Consider the following 16,104-nt stretch of genomic DNA (forward strand, 5'->3'; position numbering starts at 1 on the left):
CTGCAATTTAAGAACTTTTGGCAAGCTTCAGGAGCTTATCAAGTACAGAATCAACCAGAAGGTAACTGGCAATAGTTTCTGACATGCCATCAGATCATACGAGAACTAGATAATTCTTGACTGACTGAAAAGACTGAGGATTCTTTTTCACTATGTTGGATAATAAGGACTTTTTGCTAGGAAGACACTACCATCTAAGATAGCACTTTCATGGGAAGAGATTGACAGAGACCCTGTGTAGGCTGTGCAGATAACATGAGTATACTATTGACCACATGATTTTTGGCTTCAGTGGACGCGAGGGAAAGGGTGCATGCCTTTTGAACACTGGTTAAGGGCTATAATATCTCATGAGCTCAGTGATAAGTTATAGTACTTCGTCAACATCCTCAATCTTGGAGTGCACTGAAATCTCTCCTTTGCTCATTGGGGAGTGCAAAAAGCACTAGATGCTAATGTGCCTAAGGCATAAGTCAAGCCACTTTCAACAAAATAGAATTAAATAGACCTTTTTATTAAGAAATTCAACAATTATAACTAGATATGATTATAAGCCATTGTGGCTTCACTTGTTACTGTTCCAACTGTCTTATTATTTTTATCATTGTTACAACAGTATATTTAATTTATACTTACTTTTGCCCACTTTGCCAGTGCTTCTTCATTCTTGTCCCAAGGGATTTGTACACAGATGGGGTTTCCAATCATTTTGTCGAATTTTGGGTTATTTGTTGCTGCACAGTAGAAAAATTCCCTCCAGAGCAACTGTCCGTGAAGTGAGAGTGGTGGGTCATCTTTTTTAATCTATAAACAAAAAGTAACAAACTTATTTATTATCATAGAACTTTCAAAATATATTACTTTAAAAACAACAATTTACCAATGCATTAAAAACAAACACATTTCATAAAAAAAACTTTAATTTTCTACTAAGTTAAAACAGTGTTGAATGTACAATAGATTCACACTAATCTATAATTAGAGTGACTAATGACATCGTCAGAATGTAAATAAGAAGAGAATGTTTATTACCAGAAGAACAATATTATTAGAAATTTATTCCTGGACTAAAACATTTACTTTACCACAATACAATTAAAATGTTTAGTACAGTCGACTGTAGTCTATTTAGCTATTTGCATAAATAACAAACTGCAAAATTACAAGTTACAACATATAAAATATATTACATATTATTCACATCTGCATAAGAATACTTAGGATAAATATTATACTTTATTGTCTTACTAATATCCATAATGTTCCATTGTTTGGAAGGCTCCGTTTGGATAGGGTGAATTTTATCCTACATTATTTTATCACAAACTATTCATTGGTATTTAAATTAAGCGTTATTCAATGTAATGTACAGCAGTGCATAATGCTTTATTAGCCTCTGAGTAGGAGACTCTTTTAAGTAGTTTTTTTTTTATCTGCACTGTATTCCTCTTTCTCTTTGCTATCATCTACTTCATTCTGCTATGATTTGTTATCATTCAGTTCCTCTTCTGTTTCACTGACCACAGTAGCTTCTGCAATCCAATTGGTTATTTCACTAGGTACAAAGTCTGCTTGCAAATTTTGAAAAATCCTTTGTGATGGTTGATGTATTTTCATCATAGACACTTGAGGTCTCACTGACCTCCTGAATCGTTGATCGATGTTCATACCTTATGCTATTGTATGTGTAGAGTTGATATCTGTAGTTTTCTCACGCATCTCAATTGCGTAAATTAAATCTTATATGTCTAAAGCATTCTTTCATTGTTTCAACCACGTCAAATTTAACTAGTATTTTCTAAAATCAATCACACATATTTCTTTTGATATTTTCGCTTAAACTGCTCAACAAATTTCTTAAGGTCCATAGGCTGAATTAGGGAGTATTCATATATTGTATGGACAGTGGACTTCTGACTGCTAACTCAACACAAATGCCTCAGGAAGGGCTGCTTGCAAAAACTGGATTGTTAAGCATTTACTCAATCCATAAACATTGCTTGACTTGAATAACTTGCAATAACCCTGATTCTTAACCTGCAATAACACTACTGGCTGTATGACTATAAAATAATCTGAATAGAAAGACGACTTACAGACTTATAGAGTTGAGTGAGTTGATGGTAGAAGGTCCGAGTGGAGAGACAACCGAACCTAAGATAAGGACTGAGGCCACATGGGCTGGCAAGCAGAGAAGATGGAGACATCTTGGGCTTAGCGAAGCTGGCCACCCAGGCCTTGCGCTGAAGGTGGCGTTCTAGCCGAGCTAGTGCCTCAGTTTCTCCTCCTTGCCACACAGGGGATTCTAGCTGTTCAGTCTCAAAACCTGTAACACCCCGCATAACGGAGATTAGATTGAAAGGAGGACACATGGGACTCCTAGTTCTTAGCTTATTGCCCATACCTTTAATATGATCTGGAACTTTTTGCCCAATATATCACATTCATAACCTGGCTAAGAGATTCCAAACAGCGTCCCTCTCATAACCTCAAGCGTCTCACAATCCAAAATAATGAGTTTGGCAGTCTCTCTCGGCTGACTGCAAAGTCTAATAAGATCTTCAGTGGTAAGCACTAGAGTTTGCAGGTGTTTTCTGCTATCGGTATGTTCAATAATGAAAGAAATTGTTAGTTTCAAAAGTCCTTTACTTAGTTTCATCAACCGTTTTGTGATCCAAGCGTTGACGTCTGCAGCCCTTTTAACGAGTTTTAAATAATCAGTACAACCCCGGTTCCTGAATGTTCCATGAAACTCGATTAAAACTGTAACTTTTAGTTTTAATCATTTGAATTACATACTACATTATACACAATTAAATGAGCAATTGATTTCTATAACTGAAAAGATAGTGAACTGAAATAAAATCAATATATATTTCATTACAAAAAAACTACTTATTGCCTCAATCCTTCAGGGAGCAGCCAACATTGTTGCTTGTGAGTCAGCTGGTCAGTTACTGACTTGTACTGCCCATGTTTACATTGTCTTTGTGTTATTTTTTGGCTTTAAACACTTTTCAAGTTATTATGATTGTAATAATTATATAGATTAGTTTTGGGTGTGAAATACAGAGTTCTGTGTGTAAGGCCAACTTGACTATCAGATATGATCACTATGTGTTCATTGACGAACCATATAGTCACTCCCATATTGGCACAGTCTAAGATAACACAGAATATTTCGGCCAAAGAGTCATGAGTGGTTTTATGCTCCAGTTCATGCCAACAAAGCAACTGGACATTATAAGGGTCTATTTTGCCAAATGAAAGAGACTATTTAAAAGGAATCCTACTAAAAATTCAAAAACATTAATGTTGAGTATTTTTTCTTTTATACTCATGCAAATTCCATTTGGGACAAAAACATAATTTTTGGCTGTCTATAAACTATTTGATTCACAAATCTTTGGATGATCTTAAAACACTTAAAACTCCTGTGTATCATAGGTATTTGATGTCTTCTTTAAACATTGTTTGGCTATCCTTTTTATTATATTCTAGATATTTATTTAGTTTTTTATACAGTAATCAGTTGTTTGTTGTTCAAAATTTAAGATTATACTTATTATTTACTATGAGTATTTCCCTGATCAACTAAAACTGTTTTTTTTTTATTTTTATATTAATTAAAAAATAAAAGTGAGGAGGCATCACAGATTATTCAAAAAAATCAAATTAAATGAATTTGTAACTGTATACAATGTTTCCACACCACTATAAACAGTGTTCTGTTCACTAAATATCCAAAATGTACAGAGGATATATTTGTGTGTGTGTGCTTTTTTTTTAGGAAAAGTTAATTTTAAACAAATAGTTTTTTTTGCAGTTGTTAAGATTAAAATATACAAAATGTCTCAAAACTGTGCACAATAGAAGAATAAAGAAATATAACAATTTACAATAAAAGTATTACAATTATTTTAAAATCAATAACAAACAAAAAGTAATTAATCCTTCAATTTGAAAATTTGGCGTATTGTATTATTATATATTAGTGTTATTAATTCCCAACGGAAGTCTGCAGAGTAAAAGTTAGACTATTGAAATGTGTAAGTGCCTTCAGAAGATTCTGTCATCAATGAGTATTAACCCTCCAAGTGATACTCATATTACTCTACAGTGATAGGCCTTTTTATGATGCGCAGTGTTTTTTGTTTTAATTCATAAAACATATCAAATATACCTGAAATATAACATATTATATATTAAAATGTTCACTATAATATGTACTAAATGGTAATGATACAGAAAAACTTACCAAGAAAATTTTTTTCATTGTATTATTTACTAATGACCTTGAAGAACAAATTTTTCCAACAAAAATTATATTTTTGAGGCTATTTTTCACAATTTCCATAGTAACATATTTGAAATTCATTATATACAAAAGATTCACAATTTAAGTTTGAACACAAAGATGTATAACACTTTTAGTTTATATTTACATGAAAATTGATTTTGAATATGTTTTTCACCAGCATAAACAAATTGAAAACTGGCAAAAAATGTACTTTTCATCAACAAGTTCCATATAATGTTTATTTGTATCTGCTTGAAAATATACGACATAGAGTATCAAGTAAAGGAACTCTTTCTAAACCGTTTAGTATAAAATATAGCTGAATTCCGATACTAGTTATTATTTTACGTCGTTATTAATTCCCAACGGAAGTCTGCAGAGTAAAAGTTAGACTATTGAAATGTGTAAGTGCCTTCAGAAGATTCTGTCATCAATGAGTATTAAGAAACTTGAAAGGATTTTATCATATATATATATATATATATATATATAAATCATAATAATATATACATGAATTTCTAATGATAACTAAAAATATGCATTTATAAATATCATTTCCATTATTAGTCATTATATACTACCCAAATAATTGTTTAATATTCAGTTAAATACAAGAAACACCAGCCATCCACATATGAAACCAAATAAACATTAAAGTCTGATCAAATAAATGGATTAAGGAGCTCAGAACATTGTCAATTAATAAAGTGTAAGATATGATGTGAGATACTTTCAGGTTGAAAGATAGTCAGCCCATTTTGCAGAATCATGTGTATTAGAAAACTACTAAAAAGATAATGTTGCAAAAAACATAAAAAAATAAACAAATGCATACAATAAGATATGCATTCCTTTTCTTTTCCCTATTTCAACATCTAATCCACAATTATAGTTAAAAATTAAGAAATATCCCAACTGTTCACTTATATATTAAATTTTTTGTATGTTTTATTGTTGCAATATCAATAATTAGTGATGTTTTTAATATCAAGGGTTACTTAATGTTTGATTGACCAAAAAGTCCAAACACCTAAATCTATTGTTTCTTTAAAATATGTCTAGAAACAGTTTGCAGCTATTAGGAATTGCTAATACTGACCAAGTTCTTCAAGACTTGGTACTCCGTATCTTTCATTGTGATTATCACAAAGTGGAGTGTAAGCAGACCCAATGAAGGAGGGATCTATATCTCCCACGGCTGAAGGTGGACGACCAAGCAATTCAACCACCTCCTGAAACCTGTGGTACGTCAGTGGAGGCTGGTTATAGTTTTTAGCGATGATACTGAGAACAAGCAACAATTTCTTATCAGTAAACAAGTGATAATTTAAAATGGATTTTAATAAATAAAAGAAATAATATGTACTACACAATGTGGTATTCTTTATCTTACTTGATTTTTAATTTGAAAAAGTACACTGCCTTAAGTTTAAATTGTAAACATTACCACTGTATTTATAGAATACTAATCATATGACACTAACTCGTCTAGGTTGTAGAGTGTGTGAGAGACGTATGATGTTACGGAGATACCACTACTCGAACACATCTCCCTGACGTGTCTGTCTCTCTTGCGACCAAATGGCTCTGGATCATAGTCGAATGTCAAGTTTGTTGTTTTCCATTCCTGCAAAAATGTATCGTTTAGAAAGTGAGAGTGACATATTGGAAAGAAATACACAGTTTTTGTTATTAGTTTTTGTTATTTTTTTTTAAGTCCCAAACGGGCTTGATAATTCCCGAACGATTACAGGTAAAGTTATAAAATTTGGTGCATCATTACTACACCCATAAATCGACTTTTTGAAGTAACTACCATTTTTTGTCATGTTAGGAAGGTGACCTGCAAGTTAATCTTAAATGAGAAGAGAGTATAGGTAGAGTAGTATATCAAATTAAAGGTCTTTATTATTAACAAAGCCGCCAATCTAACCTCAAAAGGTTCACTCTTCAACAAACTACACTGGTTTTAAAAATTTAAACATTTACAATGAAGATCCTGTTCTAGATTGTGTAACATTCTTGCCTTGGCTCAAGTTATGAAAGTTAAACTTTAGTGAATTCATCTGAACTTAAGAAATAATTTGTAAGGAATTTAGTGACTCTTCAAGTCCAATGGAGTAAGGTCATAAAGAGTTTGACAAAAAATGTAATGTTAGCATAACTCAAATTGTACATTATTATGAAGGGGTTGTTTAGCAAAGATGAATGATAAAGGGAAAACCTAACATCAGTTATTATAATTGTAAGTTCTTATTTTTAGGTTGGGATTTGGACTTTACTGGATGTACATCTTATATTACAATTTTGAGACAAGGTACATCCTGAGCTATACTTAAGTTACATTTTTTTTCAGAACTTTTTGTAGACCATCCTCCACTGGGTGTGAAGAGTCACTACCTTAAAAACTATTTCTTAAGTCTAGTATTCATTTACTAAGTTTTTCAAAACTTAAACCAAGACAAGAATACTAAATAAGACATAAAATTTTTTTTAATAATTGCATAAAAAGAACTTTTGAAGTTTAACAATAGAAAAAATAGACTATAAAAAGGTGATGTGGTCTAATCAACAACTAGTATTAAATTATGCTGCTATTTACATTATGTTGATTAATAAAAGGTAATACAGATTAAATTAAATGGATGATATTATACCAATGTAATCTATATACTGAAAAAGCAGTTAAATAACATTATTACTTATAATGAAGATATTTAAAGGTTACATAGAACATTTAGGACAGTGAGGACTAAGTGAATCACTCATTTTAATGGGTCCAGACAGAACATCAGGTTATCATTTTATTGACTTATTTACTTTCCACTTAATATCAAAGAGTTACATGTTAAATAATATCAACATATTCAATATATTGTACTTGAGGATAATATTAATAATTTTCTAATAATTATTTATTTACAGATTTTAATACAAGGATATTATTTATTAGGCTGTTAGTGGATTCCCATAATAAATATGCTAGACAAGAGACTATAAGTAATAAACAAGGGTTTGTATTTTGTGATGTGATTAATTTATTTGTAATTTTAATATGTTAAGGATTTTTATTTGATGAATACATCAATGTTTTCAATAAGCATACACACTTGTGTTCTGTATAATACGAGGGCTATTCGGAAAGTAGATTACGTTTTGGAATTAAAAATTAACAAAGAATAGGAAAAAATTTGTATTATATACATTTGAAAGCCACACTTAAATACTACTTTTCAACATAGTCGCCATTCAAATTTAGGCACTTATCATATCGATGGATGAGCTTAACAATGCCTTCCTCAAAAATTCTGCCGCCTATGTCTTCAACCAGTTTCTCACTTCTTGCTGCAGCTCTGCGTCGTCTTCAAAGCGCTGCGTTTGCCAGCCACTTCTTCATTGTTGGGAACAAGTGGTAGTCACTTGGTGCAAGATCCGGGCTGTATGGTGGATGAGGAAACAACTCCCACTGGAATGATTCGAGAACTTCACGTGTGCGATTTGCCGTGTGAGGTCGAGCGTTATCGTGAATCAACAGAATTTTTGAGCTCAACTTTCCCCTACGCTTGTTTCGGATCTCTCTTCTGAGGTTGTTTAACGTTTGGCAATATCTTTCTGAGTTGATTGTAGTGCCTCGTTCCAGGAAATCAACAAGAATTACACCTTTCTTGTCCCAAAAAACAGTCGCCATAACCTTTCTTGCCGACATCGTTTGCAAACATTTTTTTGGTTTGTGAGGGAAAATTGTGTGTACCCACTCCATTGACTGCAATTTGGTCTCGCAGTTAACATGTTTCACCCATGTTACATCGCCAGTTACGATGCGATCGAGTAGTGATTCACCCTCTTTTAGTCTAAGAGCTAGTGGTCGGCTACCTGTATGCATTTGACGAGACCTGGGTTTTTGTACAGTGAGGCCCCTGTACCCCCTGTACATGAGATGGGAAGTCACTAAGCTCCAGGTGGCCGACTTGGCGGGCGCTCAGGTAAGACAGGTATCAATTTTTGGGCGATTTCGTAAGTATTTGATGACGTCTGCCGTTTTGTAATTTCAAAATATATTATTATTATTATCGGAAAATAACAATGGCAGACCATTATCGCGCGGATTTCATTGCGGCAGACAATTTTGAAAGTGCTCAAAAAAATAATATTTTGAAAGTAATTGACGAGATCTGCCATTGATATATTTTATTTATTAGAGTCTTAAAAACTTATATTGATCATGGCAGACGTCTATGTAGCGGACATACTTTAGTAGAAAAGTAAATCTTAGCTATTCCCTGATTAAAAAAAATTGGGTAAAGATCATCAATTGTTGAAATACCCGTTGGGGCAACAACTTTTTTTGTTGGATGTCAAAATTTGAATTTTATCGCCAAATTTCTTACGAAGTTTTTCTTCCAAATAAGATGCGTTAAATATTGATGCTGGGCCTGAGCTTTCACTTAATTCTTTAAATATTTCAAGATACTCTTTCTGCAAATAACTCAGAAAATAACAACGTACTCGTTTTATCACATTATCTTCAACTAAATGACATATTTCTTTATAAACAGTTTCATGTACTTCTCGGGAGATGTGCCATGCAGTACGAACACGACTTTTCACGAGTGATCTTTTTTGATACCTAAAATTTTGCCGACAAATTTCATGGTAATGTACTTCAGATGAGAGAACACTTTCTATTTTTGTTAAAGTTTCTTGGTAAATTGTAGTATCTGGCTTAAAGTTTAATAGGATACTCTTTTTAAATTGATCCTTCTCTGAAGTCCGTAATGGGTCAATTTTATATCGAAATTGTTTCTTTTTTTGTTACAAAAAAAAAACACAAATTTGAGTTTGCAGAAGCTACAGTATCGGAAGCTACAGTATTCGAAAATTGAACATTCGATGATTTTGCTGAATCTGAAGATGATCCCTCCTCCAACGAAAGTTCAGCTTCAGCGTCGATTTCTTTTTCTGCTTCTTTTGTCTCAAGAATGTTTGCATTGTTTTCAAGGGAATCATGTACACGTGTATCCTCAATTATTGAACTATCAGCTGATGTAGATGGCTGTTCAATTGCAGACAAAGACTTTTTAGACTGTGATAGAACCTTTTTTTCAACATCTGTCGTCAAATACTGCCTTTTTAATGCTGTAAATGTCTTATAACAACTACTATGATATGCTTAATCATAAGTTTCGTCCGGTAAAATAATTTCTTTATATTTTAATATGTGGAATTTTCTTAACCTCAAAATCCTTTTACATTTTGATATAGTATCTGATAATGAAATCCGCGCGATAATGGTCTGCCATTGTTATTTTCCGATAATAATAATAATATATTTTCAAATTACAAAACGGCAGACGTCATCAAATACTTACGAAATTGCCCAAAAATTAATACCCGTCTTACCTGAGCGCCCGCCAAGTCGGCCACCTGGAGCTTAGTGACTCCCCATCTCATGTACAGGGGGTACAGGGGCCTCACTGTACAAAAACCCAGGTCTCGTCAAATACATATAGGTAGCCGACCACTAGCTCTTAGACTATTTGTCGTAAGCATCCAAAATTGTTAACGCTGCAGCCATGCGCTGGTTTTTGTGGACGTCGGTCAGGATTTTCGGTACCCATCTTGCACAAAACTTGTGGAAGCCAAGCTTATCAGTGACGATTTCCGTTATGCTAAGCAAGAGTTCCGTTATGGTTAACCGTTGATTTTCTCGGACCTTTGCGTCAACTTTCTCAACAAGATCGTCAGTCACTATGCTGGGTCTTCCACTTCGCTCTTCGTCATGAACATTTGTTCGACCATTTTTAAACTTAATGACCCATTGTCGCACTCCACCTTCAGTGATAATGTTGTTCCCATAAACTTCACACAACTGCCAATAGATTTCTATAGGTTTACAGTTTTTGGCAGTCAACAATTAAATTACTGCGTGCACCTCACAGTTGGCGGGATTTTCAATTGCGGCAGACATTTAACTCTGGAACTGGCCATCATTTTTCCCAAAATTGCAGGCACATTTTGGCGATTTTGTAAGGGTTTTGTGTTTTAATCACTGCTCATCTATTTTTTAAGATACAAACATTTTAAAAGCATCAATGTCTTCAGAAATAAATGTAGTTTCCCCAAAAAATATTAAATATTGAATCATTTCAATGTATTTTTATTTTTTTACTGATTAACATAAAAATATTAGTAAAGAATAAATGTTTCTCAAATGTATAGCACCCTCTCAGGTAATATGAACTTTTTTAGAATAATTCTAAACTATACAAAAGTTTGCTTATATATCTGAATTACAAATTACAAAAAAATATTTAGGTAAAAGAAGTTTATTGGTACTTTTGAATAATATATCTATAAAAACTAAAAAATCTGAAAAAAAAGTTTGTATAGCACTATTATGTATACCATTGTGACATTTTGGAATCTATTGGATGAACAAATATTTTTTTCTAAGAGATATATATGTATGTACCATTTGACAAATACTGAGATGACTAATAGCAACAACCCGACCCCTGGAATCAGTCAAACCAGAAGAAAAAAAACTGATCAAACCTCTTTTGACAACCACAGAGATTACAGATATTGACAACCCGACCCCTGGAATCAGTCAAACCAGAAGCAAAAAACTGATCAAACCCTCACTGACAACCACAGAGATGACAGATATTAACAACCCGACCCCTGGAATCAGTCAAACCAGAAGCAAAAAACTGATCAAACCTCTTTTGACGACCACAGAGATAACGTATATTAACAAACTGACTCCTGGAGCCAGCCAAACCAGCCAGGAAAAACTGAACCATCACCATTTAACAAATACTGAGATAACTCATAACAACACCTTGACCCCTGGAATCAGTCAAACCAGAAGAACAAAACTGAATCATCATTCTCTGATAAAGGCTCATCTCATAACACGGTACCAGATGGAGGAGGACTTTAAACAACCAAAACAAACCTTGAAGAAAAATGTTTTTAGTGTCTCCCTCCAAGCAGCAAAGTATCGAAATGCATGTAAAGTTGACTCTCACTCCAACCAAATAAGAAATACTTTCAACGTTCAAATTGGCCCACACCAGTGACTGCCAAACTACTAGGAGAAAATGAATCACTTGAAGAATTTTTCACAAAAAATATAGAAGAAGCTACCAAATTGCATATCTCCTTCTCTTCTATCACTAACCCAGGATCCTTGAGCACACCAGGACATCAGGTGAACTGCCAAAAAAGGGAACCTTTTTTAGCCCAACCCTCAGAGAAAAAAAACAAAATTCAAAACTGGACAACTATAAAATACAACCCCAAAAACTATTTAACAATACTGCACCAAAATATTTGTGGGCTAAGAAAAAAATTAGATAGACTTCATCACCTTCTTCGTGACATAAATCCAGCTATTGTGGTCCTTACAGAACACGGTTTTAAAAAGAGAAGAATTAGAACTAACATCAGTTGAAGGGTACTCTTTAATAACACACTATAGCAGAGAAAATCATAAGTTAGGTGGAGTAGCCATATACGCAAAGGATGTGTTAGCCCCCAGCTGTAAATCAATTGACATATCCCACCTCTGTCTTCAGTTCAGCTGTGAAACAGCAATGGTATCTATTGAGTCTGGAAAAAACATTGTACATATTCTCGGAATATACAGATCACCAAGTGAAAATGTAAGGGCAAGTGTAAACACTCTAGCAAACATCCTCGAGCATATACAAGCACATAACAAACAGCTCGTACTGATTGGTGACATCAATATAGACAGACTGAAGAATACGGTGGATAATACCACTTTAGAAGAAGAACTTACTTCTCACCAAATCAAAAGACTGCCTTTACCAGCCACCCGCATCACCCATAATACTGCGACCTCAATTGACTGTATATGCACAAGTTTACCAGAAGACAACATCGACACAGCCATAATTCAGTCCGGACTCTCTGACCACACTGCACAAATTTGCAGGATTCACAGCTTTGAATTGAAAACTTCGTCAGAGTATGCTTACAAAAGATGTTTCAGTAAATGGAACCTTGATACGCTTACATCTATCCTTTACAATAAAAATTGGGACCAAATTCATCTCGCTAGTGACTCAGATGCAGCATACAATATCTTTCAAGGGATCCTACAAGCGTCTCTTGACATTGCCTGTCCCAAAAAGAAATGTATTAAGAAAAGAAAAAAGAGAACTTTCCTCTATGACAATGAGGCAGAAAATTTTAAATTTGACTTTCTAAAGGCTCTACATAAATATGAAACAACAGGAAATGTGCAAGACAAAGAGATCATGGTAGAAAGGAAGAAACATTATGACAAGAAACTCAGACAATTAAACCAAAACGCAAATGCAAACTACATCAAATCAGCTGATAACAAGAGTAAAGCCCTATGGAGCCTTATAACCAATGAAAAAAGAGGAAAAACCCAACTAAAATATCCACAAATGCATATTAAAATTAATAACAGAGAGACTGATAGCCCTCAGGAAATAGCTGAACATTTTAATACTTATTTTACTAATGTAGCCGAGCTGACGCTGAAAAAGAATAGACAGGTCATAGGGAACCATGACATAAATGCACCTGACCTTCGAACAGAAATAATCTGCCAAGAGTCCTTAATTCTTACACCAACAAACAATGACGAGGTCAGGGATATTATAAACTCCCTTAAATCAAAACAGTCAAGTGGAATGGATGAATACTCATCTAAGCTTGTCAAATACTGCAGAAAAGAACTGACTCCACCTCTTGTAAGTATAATAAACAAATCATTCAGCCTAGGCCAGTTTCCCTCTGCACTAAAGTTGTCGAAAGTATACCCGAAGCACAAAAAAGGATCTACAAATGATGTGCAAAATTATCGTCCTATCTCCCTGATTTCTACATTTTCAAAGATTATTGAAAAAGTTGTCCTCATCAGACTTATGACACACCTCAAGAAGCTAAATTTAATCAACGACTGCCAGCATGGATTCTCAAAGGGAAAATCTACCATTTCTGCCATAATCAGCCTAATTGAAGACATTATTGACCAAATAGACAAAGGACAATACATCTCCGCACTTCTTCTCGATTATAGGAAGGCATTCGACTGTTTGGGACATGACCTCATCTTAAGGAAACTAACATTACTGGGAATCACAGACACAGCAAATAAATGGTTTGCAAGCTACCTATCAGGACGAACCCAAGTAGTTGAGGTACAGACAACCACACTTGGAATTACAAAAACACACCAGTCAAAACCACTTCCTATTCTCCGAGGAGTTCCACAAGGGTCTGTACTGGGCCCTGTCCTCTTTATTCTATTTGTAAATGATTTCCCAACACATACCCAAGATAATAATACATCATGTGTAATGTACGCAGACGACACAACACTCCTGATAAGGAATCTCACTGCAGAAGGTGTTTGTGCAGCTGCTACAGCCTCTCTAAACAAGGCTCTGAATTATTGTAAAACAAATGACCTGGCTATAAACCCACAAAAAACAATACAAATTAATTTCAGTAAGAAAAGAGACACTACTACTCCCAGCATCGCCAATGTAACAGTTGAAAATCATGTAAAATTTCTTGGAGTCATTCTGGACAGAAACCTAACCTGGACTGAGCAAGTGAACAATGTCTGCAATAAATTAGCATCTGGAATATATGTTGTTCGACGCATTAAATGGATCAGCAACTTGGAATCAGCCAAAACAGCTTACTATTCATTAGTAGAAACTCACTTGAGGTATGGACTTGCGGTTTGGGGTGGCTCCTCAGTTGGAAACCTTAATAGAGTTCTTACCCTACAGAAAAAAGCCATCCGAGTTTTGGCTGACTTAGAACCAAGGCAGAGCTGCAGACATGCCTTCCAGACACTCCAGATAATGACTGTTACTGCGCTATACATCCAAGAAGTTATCATGTATGCACACCAGAAGAATCTCAAAACTGGAAAGGACCTTCATCACTACAACTCACGTTATGCAACAAGCTACACTCTACCCATACACCGCACAGCACTTTTCGAGGAGAAACCAACCTACATTGGGCGAAAGCTATGGAACCATCTACCACAACCATTAAGAGAGCTTCAGGGTAACCCTTTTAAAAAAGCACTCCATGACTTGCTTGTTGGACAGCCTTTCTACACCATTGACGAATTCTTGAACCAAGACTGGAGGCCTCAACTGGAACTCAACAATCGCTCTCAAATGTGATGCATCATCGGACTCAAAAATTATTTTTCTAAAACAAGTTTATCTAATTTCTGACTCTATTACTGTTCTTGATGAATATGCTAATAAAGAAGTTTGTCTATTGTCTATTGTCTATTGTCTAGAAGAGAAAAATATGATATTTATAGAAGTTTACATTGTATAAGATATTTTTATATGGCAACAAACTTTTTTTAAATTTTTACAAAAGTCAAAATTGTGAAATAAATGCCTAATATGTATGCTAACAATTTTATTTTCATCCAAAAATCATTTATATAGATAGTACATTTATTGAAGTTTACAAAAATGTACAACAATGTATTTTTATCTCCATTATTTTTTGGTTAAAAAATAATAAAACAAGCGATGGTCATAGAAATAAAACGCTAATATCTTCAGAAAAAGTAAAAAAGAATTACTGTCTAAAATACATGAATATGCTTTTATAATAAATATATGTAGAAGAGAAAAATATGATATTTATAGAAGTTTACATTGTATAAGATACTTTTATATGGCAACACATTTTTTTTTAAATTTTTACAAAAGTAAAAATTGTGAAATAAATGCCTAACATTTTTAGCTAACAATTTCTTTTCATCCAAAAATTATTTATATAGATAGTACATTTATTGAAGTTTACAAAAATGTACAACAATGTATTTTTATATCTATTAATTTTTTTTTTTTTAAATAAAACAAGCGATGGTCATAGAAATAAAATGCTAATACCTTCAGAAAAAGTAAAAAAATTACTGTCTAAAATACATGAATATGCTTTTATAATAAATACATTATGTTTAAATTAACACTCATTATGAAATAACTATAAATTGTCTACAAAATAATAAAACACTGAACCTGAAGCGTATAACATGCTTACTTTCAGTTCCACAAAAATCTAACCTATTCACTAAAACTTAACCTAACCTCTACATTTTTCACTTCACTAATTAAAAAAAACACTAAACAAACTTTTATTTATACACACTAAATAACGAAAAGTCTAAAATATCCAAATAAATAGCAAGCAATACACTAATACCGGCAATGGCGTAATAACAACAGAGAAATCAACATGGCAACCAAGCGATGCGTTGTTCTTATCTACTGGCTGAGTCGGTGATTGTGCAATAGAACAAAAATAAAATACTAGTTCATAGTCTTCGTTGATGATACTGTTGCTTAGAGCAATTCGTCTTCTTTGTTTTGATATGATTTTCACTATTTCCAGACAACGATAAAGTAACAAAAATAATAAAATTTAATGAAGCTATTTTCGACGCATTAGGCATTTTGGAATTTTACAAAAGACGAGCTTTTCAAACGTTTATTTTATAAACATTTATTTTCCTACTGGCTATTGAAAAGATGTTTCTGAAAGCCAAGAATACACTGTTTTCAGTGACGACACTTACGATCGTGTAGAACGTAAACTCACGATAGGGAATTTTGACAAACATGCAGTAATTTTAGCGTGTTCGGAAATTACACAAACAAATGGCAATCGGAAATGTCAACATCCAAGTTTAGAATTTTATAATGAAAGATTTAACATAACTTTAGAACGTTTTATAATATAATATGAAA

The 16,104-nt window shown here is 33.4% G+C and overlaps 1 protein-coding gene across 3 annotated transcripts in view; it reads right to left on the reverse strand.

Moving 5' to 3' along the window:
- Window positions 1-16,104, reverse strand: part of LOC124359290 (cryptochrome-1-like) — a 77,857-nt gene that overhangs the window by 41,237 nt on the left and 20,516 nt on the right. For all 3 annotated transcript variants that reach the window (XR_006922140.1, XM_046811909.1, XM_046811908.1), the window contains exons 4-7: window positions 5,785-5,927; window positions 5,400-5,584; window positions 2,097-2,326; window positions 637-804 (exon numbers count right to left, since the gene is read on the reverse strand). Coding sequence is in view for 2 of the 3 variants with exons in the window: in XM_046811909.1 (XP_046667865.1) it covers window positions 637-804; window positions 2,097-2,326; window positions 5,400-5,584; window positions 5,785-5,927 (726 nt within the window). In the remaining variant the exon portion in view is untranslated. The remainder of the gene's footprint in view (window positions 1-636; window positions 805-2,096; window positions 2,327-5,399; window positions 5,585-5,784; window positions 5,928-16,104) is intronic.

The sequence above is a fragment of the Homalodisca vitripennis genome, chromosome 4, assembly GCF_021130785.1.
Source record: "Homalodisca vitripennis isolate AUS2020 chromosome 4, UT_GWSS_2.1, whole genome shotgun sequence".
Taxonomy (NCBI): domain Eukaryota; kingdom Metazoa; phylum Arthropoda; class Insecta; order Hemiptera; family Cicadellidae; genus Homalodisca; species Homalodisca vitripennis.